Genomic DNA, 14,120 nt, shown 5'->3' on the forward strand with positions numbered 1-14,120 from the left:
GTAGAGTTTTTGTAGCGAGCGTTCCCCAAGGTAACGGGCGGGGTGGGGATGTCACTGCGTGCCACAGCGGTGACCACGGTGGTGGCAGTGCCACCGCAGATGCCAACAGAGGTTTTGCTTCCAACCGGAGCCACGCACGGGGCTCGGGGAGCTGCCGCCGGTGCCACCCCCGTGAGGAACCGGGGGTCGCGGTGACGGTGACGATGGCGACAGGGGGCTTTGTGCCGGGGGTGGCAGCGCGGGGGACTCGTCAAGGACAATCGGAGCACAAGCTGCTGCTGCCCGTGTGCCCGCAGGCGCGGGGCCGCCGTGCCAGCCCAGCCGTGGCCATTACGGCTCCGTGCGCCAGCTGCGATCCCCCCGTCCCCGGGGACGCCGAGGAGGGGTTTGGGCACCGTGCCCACCGCCCGGGCACCGGGGCACCGCCACCGCGGGGTCACGCAGGGTGATGGGCAGCGCCGGTTTGGTGGCCGAGGGCGGGGATGTCCCCTCGGAGCCACGAGGGGTCAAAAGATGCCGTGACTCCTCCAAAAATCGCCTTTTTTTGTCACCTCTGTGGTGAAAGGACAACCTGGGCCGCAGCCACCCCCTCCCCGGGCCCGGCTTTCGCTGCCGGATCGCCGGATTTTAGGCACGGAATGGGGTTGAATTAGGATTATTATCACAGCTGCTCTAAATGTAATTAGTTTTGCTCAGAAGTTGTTTGCTTTGCCGGGATTACGGCGCAATCCTGCCCGCCCTGGAATTCGGGTGAGGCTTTAATCGCCCCGATAACGCCGTGCCGCGGTAATGTGATGATTCCAAAGGTGTGCTTTTCCATTCTATTTAACAACAACAACAAAAAAAAAAGGTTCCTAATGGGGGAAAAGTGAATTAGGAGCGTGCGGGACAGCGCTCAGCACCGGGGGCAGGAGCTCGGCTCAGGCCCTGCTGTGCCGCCGTGCCCAGGTGTGCCCACCCTGTCCGTGCTGCCAGAGCGCAGGTGGATGGAAGGGGGGTCCAGCGCGATGTGACACCACCCATGTGCTGTCCCCAACCTCCTCCCGTGTCCCCTCCATCCCTGCAGCCCCAGGAATGGCATTTTGGGGGTGTTGGCGCTGCCATCTGGAGGGCACCGGGCTGTGCTCCAGGCGGGATCCAGCAGCACCAGGGAGCGTGGCCGGGGCTCGGGGGCCACGGGAAGGGACCGGGGGCTCCCGGAGCCCGGCACTGACTCTGGTGAGCCGGAGCTGCCAAGAGAAATGGGCAGATTATGGGAGGAACACGGGCCAAGGCAGGGCTGGGATGCAGCCGCCGTAAATCAGCTTTTAAGTAGCAACAAAATGGACATTTCCCATATGAAATGAGGCACCGGCTGCCACCGGGAGCGGGGAGCAGGACCCCGGCCCCGGGGCACCGGGACAGGGCGGGAACCCCTGCCCGGGGGTCCGGAGGGGCTGTGGGGATGGGCTGGAGCCCAAAATGGGGAAGGGAAGGGAAGGGAAGGGAAGGGAAGGGAAGGGAAGGGAAGGGAAGGGAAGGGAAGGGAAGGGAAGGGAAGGGAAGGGAAGGGAAGGGAAGGGAAGGGAAGGGAAGGGAAGGGAAGGGAAGGGAAGGGAAGGGAAGGGAAGGGAAGGGAAGGGAAGGGAAGGGAAGGGAAGGGAAGGGAAGGGAAGGGAAGGGAAGGGAAGGGAAGGGAAGGGAAGGGAAGGGAAGGGAAGGGAAGGGGGCTGGGCTGCTGGGGGTGCTCAGGTGGGCACCACCTGCTCTCCAGTGCTCCCAGCCAGAGCTGGCCTGGTGTCTGCTGGATCCAACCTCTCGCTCTGCCCCTGCTTGGGGGTTTTGTTCATTTTCTCCCCTTCAATCCCAGGAAGGGCTGAGGGCAGGTTCCCACCTTCCCACAAACCTCGGCTGCAGACCCCGGGTTGCTCCCACAGCCCCGGCCCCCAGGTGCCCCCAGCTTTGTCCTTCCCTTGGCACCACCACTGCTCTGTGCCCTCCCCATTGGAGGGCAGGGCTCCCTCCTCATCCCCTCGCTGTCCCCAACACCCCCGTACCCAGTGTGGGGATGGGGACAGGGCTCAGTGGGGCAGGGGCTGAATGGGGACGAGGAAACGCGACCCCCTCGGGGCTGCGACCGCCACGAAGGGGGCAGACACAGGCGGGGACGCTGCCCAGCCGGGCCAAGGCCCTCCTGGCCCCGCAGCCCCCGGGGCCGGGCCGGGGCTCCGGGCGGAGCTGCCGGCGGTGCCGCATTCCGGAGAAGCCGCCTCCGCCGGCGGCCGGTGCCAGCAGGCGCTGGCAGGTTCGGAGCTTCGCAGCGATTCCAGGCACAGATGTCCTTGTTTTAACTCCTCTGCGATGGAGCCTGGCAGACCGGGCGGGGGAGGGGGCGGCTCTGCAGCCCCCGGGGCGCCGGGGATCGCTGCCAGCCCGGCCCGCCCCGGCCGCGGCTCCGGGGACCGCCGGGACCCCCCGTTCCTCCACGGGGTTCGGCGTCCTGGGCTCCCCACGGCACAAAAACGGGGACGGCCCCCCCCGGCCTGACCCCCACATCCCTCCGTGTCCCCCACATCCCTCCCGACCCCCGGGCAGCCCCCGGAGCGGGGCCGCCTCCGCAGCGCGGCGAGCGCAGGGCGCCGGGAGCCTCCGGTTTTTTATGGTATCTGCAATTTTGGCAGAAATCTGTCTTTAATTTAGCTGTCCATATAAAAATCCGCACTGTATAATAATGAACAGATGCCATGAAATTTAAACTGAAGCAATGACTCCTCCTCCCCCCCCCCCCACGGCTGGCACTCGCCGGTGGCAGCGGCGACCCGGAGCTGGCGCTGGCCCCGCGCCCCCGCCGCGCTCCGCAGGGCCCGGGAGGGGCCGGCCCGGGGGCACCGCGGGCACCGCGGGCACCGGGGGTGCTCAGGGGGGCAGACACCCACCCCCAGCTCTGAAACAGCGGGGCTCAGTCCCGGCGAGCCGCCCCGCCGGTCCCCCCGGTGCTGACCGAACTCCGCTGAGCCCCGGGCGGCCGCGGGGTCCCGGTGGCTCCCCGGACCCCCCAAAACCCCCCGAGGTGGGTTTGATGCCACGGTGGCACGAAACACTCGCAGAGCCCGGCGGGGCGGCGGCTCCCGACCTCCCGCTGCCTTCCCCGGGAGCCGCCGGGCAGCGGGCCGGGCACCGGAGCCTTATACCGCGCCTGTGTTTCAGAGCCTGGCACAAGCACCGGGCACCGGAACCTCGTACCGGGACCGGGCACCGGCGCATTGCAACGAAACCGTTCACGGGAACCGTGCACCAAAACCTTCCACCGGAGCTTCGCACCGGAGCCGTTCTCCGGAGCTTTACACCGGGACCGTGCAGGGAGTGCGGGGCCGCATTGCGGGGCCGGGCCTTGCCGGTTCCCGCATTTTCGGCGGGGCACCGGGGAAACAAAAATCCCGACAATTGAACGGAAAGCGCAGCCCCGGCACCGGGACCGGCACCCCCGGCACAGCCGGTCCCGGAGCAGATGTCGGCGGCCCCCCCGCAGCCCCGCGTCCCCTCCTCCCCTCCGCGGGGCCATCCGCCCTTCGCCGCCGCCGCTCCGGCCGCGGCCCCGGTGCCGCCGGTGGCGGACGGCGGCGGAAGGGCCGCACATCACCGGCCTCGGCCCCGCGGAGCCTCCGCCCGGCCCCATCGGTTGTCCCCGGGTCCTCCCGGGCTTTTCCCCCCGAGAAACGAGTCCCGGGAGGATGGTGGGGCCGGAGCCGTCGGAAGAGGATCCGCGGCTCTGGGGAGAGCGGCGAGCACCGGGACCCGACCGGGGGCTCGGGGGCCGCTGCGGATCCGTTCCCCCGCTCGGGCCCGACACCGGCGGCTCTGCCACCGGGCCCAGCACGTCGGGGCAGCGCTGGATCCCGCCCCAGTTTACAGCCGCGGCCCGACCCTAAACCGGCCCGGTTTATCCCCAAAAGCCGCGGGGCTGCGGGGCGCGGGTACCGGACACACATAACGGGAGGAAACCGGTGCCTCCGTCCCCGCAGCCCCGGTGCGGCCCCGGCGCTCGGTGATCCCGGGGAGAACCAGCCCGCACGATCGGGAGCGCAGTGCCCGGTGCTGCCCGGTGCCAGCGGCCGTCGGTCGGCGGTGAGCCCCGGTGGTGCTGTCGGTAAATGGACCGACGGCCGTTAAGAAGCCCGGGCGCCCGTTCAGCACCGCCGCAGCGGACAGCTCCGCTCCGGGCACGGGCACCGCGCTGCCAGGGCTGCACCGGGCACCGGGCAGCGCTACCGGCACCGGGTACCGAGAACGGCACCGGACACCGCGGATCCCGGGGCTCCCATGGGCACCGGCTCCTTCAACCGGTGCGGGAGCTTCCGGGGCTCCAACGGGCGCCAGCAACCGGCACAAACATCGGCGCTGGCACCCGCGCTGGCACCGGGCACCGAGCCGAGGCTCCATCGGGAAGCAGCACCGGGAACCGGCACCAGTCCCGGGAGCTGACCGGCTTCCCGGGGCCGCCGCCGAGGAACCGGCCTTGGCCGCCGCCGCCTCGCAGCCTTGCCGAGCCCACCGGCACCGCGGCCCGGTGCCAGCCCCGGGCACCGAGCCCCGAGCTCCCGCTCCCAGGGGAGCGCAGCGGTGTCACCGCCGGTGGACCGAGCCGGGCCCGCCGCACCGGATCCCGGTGCCTTTATTGGTGAGGGGGGGACACCGCCTCCCCGGTCCCGGGGGGGACACCCGTGGGGCACAGCCGCGTTATATCAGCGCCGCCGCCCCGCGGGCCGCGCATTCGGGCGGCGGGAGCGGCGCCGGCACCGCCGGGGGCGGGACGGGGGGGGGCTCGGCCCGGTGCCCCCCGGTGCCCCCGGGGGCGGAAGGAAAGCGGCGAAGGCGGCGGAGTCAACATTGAATATTTATTAATCGCCGTCGAAGGACGCTCGGTAATTACAGCCTCGCCGCGATCGCACCGGCGGCGGCTCGTCACGGCCGACGAGTCCTGGCGGGGCCGGGACCGGGACCGGGCGGCGGGAGCGTCCGGCGGGGCCGGGGGGGGGCGGCCCCGGCAGGGAGGGGAGGGGGCCGGTGCATGCAGAACGGCCGGGCCCCCGGCCCCGCGCCCCGAGCGCCGCCGCCGCCGAGCGGGCTCCGGGCGGCGGCGACGGGGACCGGGAACCGGGACCGGGGAGCGGGATCGGCGCCCGGCGCGGGGGGGTCTTGCATATCGTTGGCCATAAATATTTATTAATCGAAATGAAACGGAACGGAAACACGAAAGCACTTCTGGTGTCGGGCAGCGGGTCCCCTTTGCTACAACGGTTTGTGGGTTTTTGTTTCTTTTTCCCTTTTTTTTTTTTTTTTCCGTTTTAGTTTTTTCTTTTTTCCCGTAACTTTTTTCTTTCATTTTCCCCCCCATTTTTTCTTTTTTTTTTTTTTTTTCCCTTTTTTTGCTTTTTGGTTTTTTTTTTTTTTTTTTTCGTTTTCAAAACATTTCTCAGAAATCCTCCTCGTCTCCTCCTCCCTGGTCTCTTAAAAATGCTGGTTTCTCGAAGGTGGTGCGGGCAGGTTCCGACAAAAAAAAAAAAAAAAAAAAAAAAAATCCCAAAAAAAACCAAAGAAAACCCAACCAAAAAAAAAAAAAAAAAAAAAAAAAAAAAAAAGCATTATCGGCTTCCCGGTGTGTCCCGGCTGAAGGAATGCGGCAAACCGGGCCGGAGACCCCCGGGGCCGGGCGCAGCCCCGCCAGCCCCCCCGGAGCCCCGCTTGCATAGCTGCGGGCTCCGCCAGCTCGGGAAAACCGGGGCGGCTCCGCTGGGGAGGTGGGGGGGTGTCTTTTTTTTTTTTTTAATTATTATCATTATTTTTTCCTTTTTTTTTTTTTTTTTCTTTTTTTTTCCCCTTTTTTTTTTTTTTTCTTTTTTTTTTTGTCTTTTCTTTTCCGTTTCAAGTTTTTTTTTTTTTTTTAAAACAGGTAAAAAACGTCCTGACACACGCGCTGCGAGGAGCTCCCGGGGCGGGGAGCGGGGCCGGGGCCCCCCCAAAGCAAAGTGCATCTCGGAGCGTCCGCCGGGCCGGGCCTCTTGCATAGATAGAAATTGGGGTTCGTTCCTCCCTGCGCCTCTTTATTGCTTCGGAAAGTTTCGCTCCGCGCCGAGCGCGGGCTCCTCTCGCTCCCACGGGCCGGGGCAGCGGGTGTCCAATGCCGGGGGGGTCCGGGGGGGTCGGGATCAGGGCTGGGGAGGGGGAGAAACGGCCCAAAATGGGGGTGGGAGGTAGGGGAAAAAAATTCAAAAAAAGAAATGTAGAAAATGGAATTAAAACGAATTAAAAGTGAAACGAAGCGGCTCGACCCAAAGGGTCGGGCTGGGGAGCGGGGGGGGCTTCGGTGGGATGGGTGGGGGGGTCGGCCCGTGTGGGGCGTCTCCCCTTGTAAAATAAATTAATAATAATAATAATAATAATAATAATAATAATAATAATAATAGTTATCATAGCTGTGATAGTTACTATAATAACAGCGACGTTAACAGCGATGATAATAAAATAAGTCAATAAACTACGTGAAATAATAAAGAAGTAGCAATAAATAACGAAAATTTTAAAAACAACGAAATCGACCGGAATAAAAAAATTAAGGGAAAGGGAAAATCCTCCCAAAAAAGCACTTTGTCCCCACGGGGCGCGGGGACCCGCCGCCGGGGCCGGGTCCCCATATTGCACCAAAGCCCACGGCGGAGCCCCGGGGGCCGGTCCGCGGGTGGGGTGGGGGGGTTTGGGGGAGTCTCCCCCCCCTCCCCGCCACCTCGGCGATGGGGAGGGGGTCTCGGCGAGGGGAAGGAGGGGGGTCAGTTGTGGAAGAAGGCGTTGAGCTCCTCGTACATGGGGCCCCGCTCGTGCGGGAGGTGCATGTCGTAGGGGAAGATGTTCTCGGAGTGGACCCCCCCGCGCATCCCCGCCGACCCGAAGACCAGGTTGTGAGCGGCGGGGCGGGAGCCGGGCAGCGCCGAGTAGTGCATAGAGTAGTGGTAGCTTTTCTCGTGGTCGGGGGATGAAGAGTCCTGCTTGAGGGAGAAGTTGCCGTTGATGCAGAGCGGGGGGCTGAGCCCCCCGTCGTACTCCGAGCTGTTGTAGTCGGGGGAGGTGTTGCCGTAGAGGCTCTCGTAGGCGGAGGCGCAGTAGCCGTGTGTCCTCAGCCCGTGCGGCCCGGGGCCGGCGGCGGGCGGGCAGGGCGCCGCGGCCAGCCGCGAGCAGGGGTAGGGGTAGGGGTGCACGGCGAAGGAGGCGGCGTTGGGGCCGTGGAAACGACCCCCGTCCTGGCCCTGCTCCGTCAGGAAGTTGCGGGAGTTGAGCTGGAGGCAGCCGGCCACCAGGTTGGTGGTGGGCTGGGACAGCCCCTTGCACAGAGTCTGCACGTAGGAGACCAGGTCGGGCCGCTTGCCCGAGCGCAGGATCTCGGAGAGAGCCCAGATGTAGTTCTTGGCCAAGCGGAGGGTCTCGATTTTGGAGAGTTTTTGCGTTTTGGAGTAGCAGGGCACCACCTTGCGCAGGTTGTCCAGGGCCGCGTTCAGGTCGTGCATCCGGTTCCTCTCGCGGGCGTTCGCCTTCTGCCGCCGCAGCTTGGAGCGCTCCAGCCGCGCCTTCGTCATCTTCCTCTTCTTGGGGCCGCGCTTCTTGGGCCGCTCGCCCTCCGCCTCCTCCAGGCCTTCCTCCTCCTCCTCCTCCTCCTCCTCGTCCCCTCCTAGCTCCCCTTCCTCTTTGCTTTCTCCCAGCGAACCCTCGGGCGGCTCCTCGGGGAGGGCGCAGCCCTTCGCCGCCCGCTCCTCCTTCTCGCTCCGGGCATCCTCCTCGCACTCCTCGGCCCAACCGGGGAATTTCGGGACTTCGGGGACCAGGCTGGGCTCGCTGAAAAGTCGCGTCAACATGGTGGCTGCAGCGGGGGGCAAAGAGCCAGGCGTTACCGGCGGCCCCGCCGCCCGCAGCCCCCTCCCCGCCCCGCTCCCACCCGCAGGGACCGGCGAAAACGAATTGGGCGCGGGGCCTCCGACCGCCGCCCCCCGCCCCCGCCGCCCGACCCCGGGGCCACCGGGGCTCTCTCGGGGCGCGGCGATTCCGCCCCGGCCCGACCCCCGCCGGCCCCACCGCCGGGGTCCCCGCGGCCGCCGCCCGCGCCCCTCTCCCGCTGCCCCGCGCCCCCCCCCGCTCCCGGCCCGCCCGGTGTCCCCCCGTCGATGCCCCGAGGGCCGGGCCCGGTGTCGCCGGTCCCTCTTTGACGCCTCCAACTTTTCCCCGCCGCGGGCGCGGAGCGGCCCCGGTGGCGGCTCCGCCACCGCCTTCCCGTGGCCGGGGGGGGTCGAGGCGACACCGCCGCCCCCCCCCCATACCCAGGTACCCCCCGTACCCGCTCCGGCCCGGTCAGCCGCGCCCGCCTCCCCCTCCCCGCCCCGGGGCTCCCCGCGGCCGCCGGAGCGCGGCCCGGTAAAACGCGGCGGCACCAACCGGGGGGCGGCGGGGGGCGGCGGGGGCGGCCGGGCCCCCCCGGGGGTGCGCGGTGGCCGCGGGCGGCGGCGCTGCCGGGGGCGCCCCCGGGGCCGGTGGGCGCGGCGGGGCCGGGGCGGGGGCGCCGCCCGGGGCGAGGGCCGGGGGCGCCGGGGGGCAGCGGGGGGGCGGCTCCGCCAGGTCGGGCCCCCCCGGGGCGGCGGCGAGGCGGCTCCGCGCTGATTTCGTTGATGCCGCTCGGCCGCCGCTGCCCGCTCCGTCCCACCGGGACCGCGGAGCCCCGGGCGCGCCCAGGCTTGGGGAGGGGGGAACGGGGGCGGCGAAACCCCGAGAACCCCCCTTGGGGGAGACTTCGGCGGGGGGAGAAAACCCCATCAGCGGGGCCCGCGGGGAGCGGGAGAAGCGAGGGCCGGGGGACAACGAAAGATGGGGGGAAAAAAGGGCGAGACGTGGCGGAGAAACAAAATCAACATGGAAGTTGCCTTTTCTCCATTCAAGTTTCCTCCGCTGCCCTCCCAACCCTCCACTTCTTACATAACTCACCTTCGGGCGGACCGCAGGAATTCTTATTTCATTGTTCCCAGCATCTTCTGGGAGCGGGACGCGGCTCCTTGAGGTGCTCCAGCCTCCTGCAGTCCTCTATCCAAAAGGAGGCGAGAGTGGCATCTCTACCCAGCAAAGGGGGTACCAGCTCTGCTGCCAGTGCCATATGGTTGGCACGTCATGCGCGAGAGCTATCACATGAGAGCTAATGATTGACATGCGCTTGCATTCAGGGAGATTTGTCTCTCTGGGGAAGGAGGACTCGCCATCTGTCACTCTGTACTCTAAAAAAAAAAAAAAAAAAAAAAAAAAAGAAAAAAAAAAAAAGAAAAAAAAAAAAAAAACCTCTTCCAAATCTCCAGCTCTGCCTACACGCTGCAAAATGGGAAAATGGGACCCGGGCGAGATGCAGGCGATGGCGGGGCCGGGAGGAACAATGGAGCCGGCGGGAAAAGCGGCCATCCCGGCAGGGCCGAGCGTGGCACGGGCACAGGCGGGCGCCGGGGTGAGGGGGGCGATGCCACGGGGACCCTGGCTGCGAGCTGGCATCTGCGGCTCCTGCAGAACGCTGCCGCGGCCGCCCGGGTCCGTCCCCACCCTCAGCCGGCAGCCGAGAGGCGATGGCGAGGGCCTGGCACGGGCTGGGCACGGCAGAGGTGCTGGCAGTGCCCGCTTTGGCCGCGCCGGCGCTGCCAGGGGGCTGCAGGCGTGTCCCCATGGCCACACAGCCATGCCAAGGGCCCTCCAGCCTGTGGCACGGCCCCACACGGGCCTTGGCACCGTCTGGGCACACACGCAGCCCTTGCACGCTCACACACTCAGTGATACACCCTGGCCTGAGCCCTCATGGGTGCCAACCCCACGGTGCCGGAGGCCGAGGCCCGGCCATGCCACGGTGCTGCCAACGAGGCCTTTGTCTGCCTGGCACCTCCTCACTGCTGTGCCACCCTGCGGCCTCCAGATCTGTCCCCGGCACAGGCACTGGGCACCCAGAAATCGCTGCTGCCCTTTTGGTAGGCACCAGCAGGGCCACGAACTGCAGTGTCCCCAGAGCCACCTCCCATCACCCAGTGGCCCAATGCCATGTCCTGGATCTCCTCTGTGCCCACAAATCCGCTGCCAATGCCATGTCCTGGATCCCTCTGTGCCCACAAACCCGGTGCCAATGCCGTGCCCTGGATCCCCTCTGTGCCCACAAACCCGGTGCCAATGCCATGTCCTGGATCTCCTCTGTGCCCACAAACCCGGTGCCAATGCCATGTCCTGGATCTCCTCTGTGCCCACAAACCCGCTGCCAATGCCATGTCCTGGATCCCTCTGTGCCCACAAACCCGGTGCCAATGCCATGTCCTGGATCCCTCCGTGCCCACAAACCCGGTGCCAATGCCATGTCCTGGATCCCTCTGTGCCCACAAACTCAGTGCCAATGCCATGTCCTGGATCTCCTCTGTGCCCACAAACCCAGTGCCGATGCCATGTCCTGGATCTCCTCTGTGCCCACAAACGTGGTGCCAATGCCACGTCCTGGATCCCTCTGTGCCCACAAACCCAGTGCCAATGCCATGTCCTGGATCCCTCCGTGCCCACAAACCCGCTGCCAATGCCGTGTCCTGGATCCCCTCTGTGCCCACAAACCCAGTGCCAATGCCATGTCCTGGATCTCCTCTGTGCCCACAAACCCGGTGCCAATGCCATGTCCTGGATCTCCTCTGTGCCCACAAACTCGGGGGTCAGGACCTGCCTGGTTTGAGGGCTGGGGACAGGGACAGGGTGCCACACACCAGCACGTGCCAGGCGAGGGTGGCACGGCCGTGACGTGGACACGGCGACAGCAATGGCAGTGCCCACACCCAGACAAAGGGCTGGCCGTGCCCGGCCGCCAGGGCCATCAGCAGTGCCCATTGCCCCGGTGCAGGTGCCAGGGCTGGATGTGACAGAGGGGTCAGTGTCCCCCAGCAGGAGCCCTCTGATTGTCACTCACGGCTGTGGCCCAGCAGATGGCAGGGCCCACCCCACCCTGCCAGGCGTGGCACCGACTCCCGGGCATCCTCCTGGCACCAGGCATCCTTTTCCTGTGGCACCGATGCGCTCCCTGGGCTGCTGCCACCCCCGGTGCTGACCTGCGGGGAGCCCGCCCTCACCTGGCGCCTGTGGCACTGCAGAGCCACCTCTGGGCGTGTCCCCTCTGCCCTGCCATGGTCCCCAGCCCTCGGAGGGTGGCACAGCCCTGGTGCCAGGGCAGGGAAGCCATCGGTGCCCCGGTTTCTGGCATCAGAATTACGGCACGTGGGGGGACAAATGGGGACGAGGGGGTGACACAGAGTGAGTGGCTGAGGTGGCTGGGATGGGGACAAGGATGGGGACAGGGATGAGCACAAAACCCTGGTCCAGGATGGGGACAATGATGGGGACAAGGATGGGGACAGGGATGTGGCACAAGCCCCTGCCCAGGGTGGGGACAGGGATGGGGACAGGGATGAGCACAAAACCCTGGTCCAGGGTGGGGACAATGATGGGGACAGGGATGGGGACAGGGATGAGCACAAAACCTTGACCCAGGATGGGGACAGGGATGGGGACAAGGGTGGGGACAGGGATGAGGCACAAACCCCCGGTCCGTGTAAGGACAGGGATGAGGCACAAGCCCCTGCCCAGGGTGGGGACAAGGACGGGGACAGGGATGGTGACACGGATGAGGCACACGCTCCTGGCCCAGTGTGGGGACAATGATGGGGACAAGGATGTGGCACAAGCCCCTGCCCAGGGTGCCCATCACAGCCTCATTAGCAGCCCGTGAGGGCAGGGTGGGCTCATCAGCATGCGCAGTGCTGGGAGGGAGAAGAAAGTGGCGACATGAAACGGGGAGAGGAGATGAAAGGGGAGCAGGGAGATGAAAACCCAAAGCTCTGCCTCGGCGGGTGCAGCGGGCAGTGCCAGCACTGTGCCACACAGAGGGCAGCAGTGGCATCCCAGCGCCGTCCCCGTGCTGTCCCCTCCACCGTGGCCTGTGGTGGCAGGGCCAGCCCCATCCTGCTCCTGGGGAGGCTTTGGGGAGGGGATTCACCCACGGGGGTGAGCAGGGATGTGGCAGCCAAGGCTCACCCGAGCAGGGTGCACAGACAGGGTTTGGGGCTGGGTGAGCAGGGCACACCCGCAGGGTTTGGGGCTGGTTTGGGGTTGGGTGAGCAGGGTGCACCCGCAGGGTTTGGGGCTGGGTGAGCAGGGTGCACCGACAGGGTTTGGGGCTGGTTTGGGGCTGGGTGAGCAGGGTGCACCCTCGGGGTTTGGGGCTGGTTTGGGGCTGGGTGAGCAGGGCGCACCCGCAGGGTTTGGGGCTGGTTTGGGGCTGGGTGAGCAGGGCGCACCCGCAGGGTTTGGGGCTGGTTTGGGGCTGGGTGAGCAGGGTGCACCCGCAGGGTTCGGGCTGGGAGCGCAGCTGGGGCTGAGCTGAACCCAGGCCAGGCAGGGTTTGGGGAGCAGGGGCAGGGCTGGTGCTGCATTTTGGGTGGTTTTGGGTGTGGAGGCTGGGAAGGATGGCGCAGTGACCCCAGGGCTCTGCTCCTCACCCCACTGACGTCCCCGTGTGCAGGGACCCGCTGTCCCAGCGCTGCCACCTCTGCTCCCTGCTGGTGACAATGACCCCACATGCGGCCTCGCTGCCACACTGAGGAGTTTGGCCGAAACACGAAGCTATTTCCTCCCCAAATTCCACCCTCCACGTCCCTTCCCTCCCTCCCTCAGGCAGCGCTGGCTGCAGGGGGGGACCCAGCGATGGCTCAGGGGACACGGGACACGGGGAGGGGACACAGGAGCAGGTCGGCACTGGCACAGCCGGGTGCTGGGTGGTGCCAGGACACGGCTGGGTGCCAGCTGGGCCCGGGTGGCTCCGGAGGGACCCGCCCGGAGCGAGTTCCCAGCCCCGGCGTGCCGATGTCACCGCGGGCCGGGCCGCGCTGTCCCCTGGCGGTGTGGCACCGGGGGTGATGCCAGCTGTCCCCTGTCACCGCTAGGGTCCCTGCCGGCCCTCGGCGAGGCCCGGGCGATGGATCCGGCTCCGGCATCTCCCCGCGAGCGGCGGCGGGGGGGAGGCGGGGGCCGCTGCCAGATGGAGCCGGCTCCGCGCTGCAATATTTCTGGGAGGTGAAGGCTGGGGAGAGATGGATGCGCTAACGTGAGCCGGGAATGTCACTGAGGGGAGGAGAGCAGGAGCTGAGCCCGTCCCTGTCCCCCATCCCTGTCCCCGTCCCTGTCCCTGTTCCTGTCCCCATCCCTGTTCCCAGCCTTGTCCCCATCCCTGTCCCTGCTCCTGTCCCCATCTCTGTCCCTATCCCTGTCCCCATCCCTGTCCCCATCCCTGTCCCCATCCCTGTCCCCATCCCTGTCCCCATCCCCATCTCTGTCCCCATCCCTGTCCCCATCCCTGTCCCCATCCCCATCCCTGTCCCCCATCCCTGTCCCCATCCCTGTCCCGGGTCCCTGCAGCAGCTCCACCCTCTGAGGAGCCAAACTGGGGCAGATTCCAGGCCGAGGGTGAGCAGGGGATGGGGAGGGGTGGGTGGTGCCCTGCCTGTCCCCGTGTCCCCAAATGTCCCCGCAGTGGTGACAGTGCAGGGGTCAGGGGAGGAGGAAACAGAGGGGGGCTCTGGCTGGGCTGGCATCAGGAGGCTTTGGGGAACTCCTTCATCTGCTCCAGAGGAGGATGAGGAGGTGCTGTGGCAGCCTTGGGGCTGAGCTGGGGCTGCTTCACCCGCTGCTCCCAGGGCATCCAAATTCCTGCTCATATCCCCCACCTGTGTCCCCAGTATGTGCCCTTAATCTGTGTCCCCAGCCTGTGTCCCCAACCTGTGTCCCCCCAGCCTGTCCCCCACAGTCACACACACACCAAGGACCTGCCAGGTGCCTTTTAAGCCACCCGTTGTTAATTAGGAAAGTGACACCTGGGAATTGCCCAGCGGGAACCTGCGGCTCCACAGGGGCTGGGGACAGATGATCACGGGGTGGGGACACGGGGATTTGGGGTGGGGACATGGGGATTTGGGGTGGGGACACGGGGATTTGGGGTGGGGACACTGAGGATTTGTGCCCCGTGCCCCAAACTCCTTTGTCACCTGGTGTGTTCACCC

General features: G+C 66.5%; 2 protein-coding genes across 2 annotated transcripts; one reads left to right on the plus strand and one right to left on the minus strand.

Annotated features, from left to right (window-relative positions):
• Positions 1 to 2,047: 2,047 nt before the first annotated feature.
• LOC132084015 (collagen alpha-1(I) chain-like) lies at positions 2,048 to 2,927 on the plus strand. Its single transcript, XM_059489009.1, has 2 exons — positions 2,048 to 2,631; positions 2,792 to 2,927. Exons 1-2 carry the CDS (start codon positions 2,048 to 2,050, stop codon positions 2,925 to 2,927), a joined length of 720 nt encoding a protein of 239 aa, XP_059344992.1.
• Positions 2,928 to 5,623: 2,696 nt separating this feature from the next.
• On the minus strand, positions 5,624 to 9,121 carry NEUROD2 (neuronal differentiation 2). The gene is made up of 2 exons (XM_059489388.1): positions 8,998 to 9,121; positions 5,624 to 7,885 (listed from the first exon to the last, which is right to left on the minus strand). The coding sequence occupies exon 2, from the start codon at positions 7,878 to 7,880 to the stop codon at positions 6,804 to 6,806; it is 1,077 nt and encodes a 358-aa protein (XP_059345371.1). The 5' UTR covers positions 7,881 to 7,885; positions 8,998 to 9,121; the 3' UTR covers positions 5,624 to 6,803.
• Positions 9,122 to 14,120: the final 4,999 nt, after the last annotated feature.

The sequence above is a fragment of the Ammospiza nelsoni genome, chromosome 26 (assembly GCF_027579445.1).
Source record: "Ammospiza nelsoni isolate bAmmNel1 chromosome 26, bAmmNel1.pri, whole genome shotgun sequence".
Taxonomy (NCBI): Eukaryota; Metazoa; Chordata; class Aves; order Passeriformes; family Passerellidae; genus Ammospiza; species Ammospiza nelsoni.

Coding starts and splice junctions, on each gene's coding strand:
- LOC132084015 (XM_059489009.1), top strand. CDS start 2,048: ATGGGGACAGGGCTCAGTGGGGCAGGGGCTGAATGGGGACGAGGAAAC. Junction 2,632..2,791: donor CAGGGCGCCGGGAGCCTCCG/GTTTTTTATGGT, acceptor CGCCGGTGGCAG/CGGCGACCCGGAGCTGGCGC.
- NEUROD2 (XM_059489388.1), bottom strand. CDS start 7,880: ATGTTGACGCGACTTTTCAGCGAGCCCAGCCTGGTCCCCGAAGTCCCG.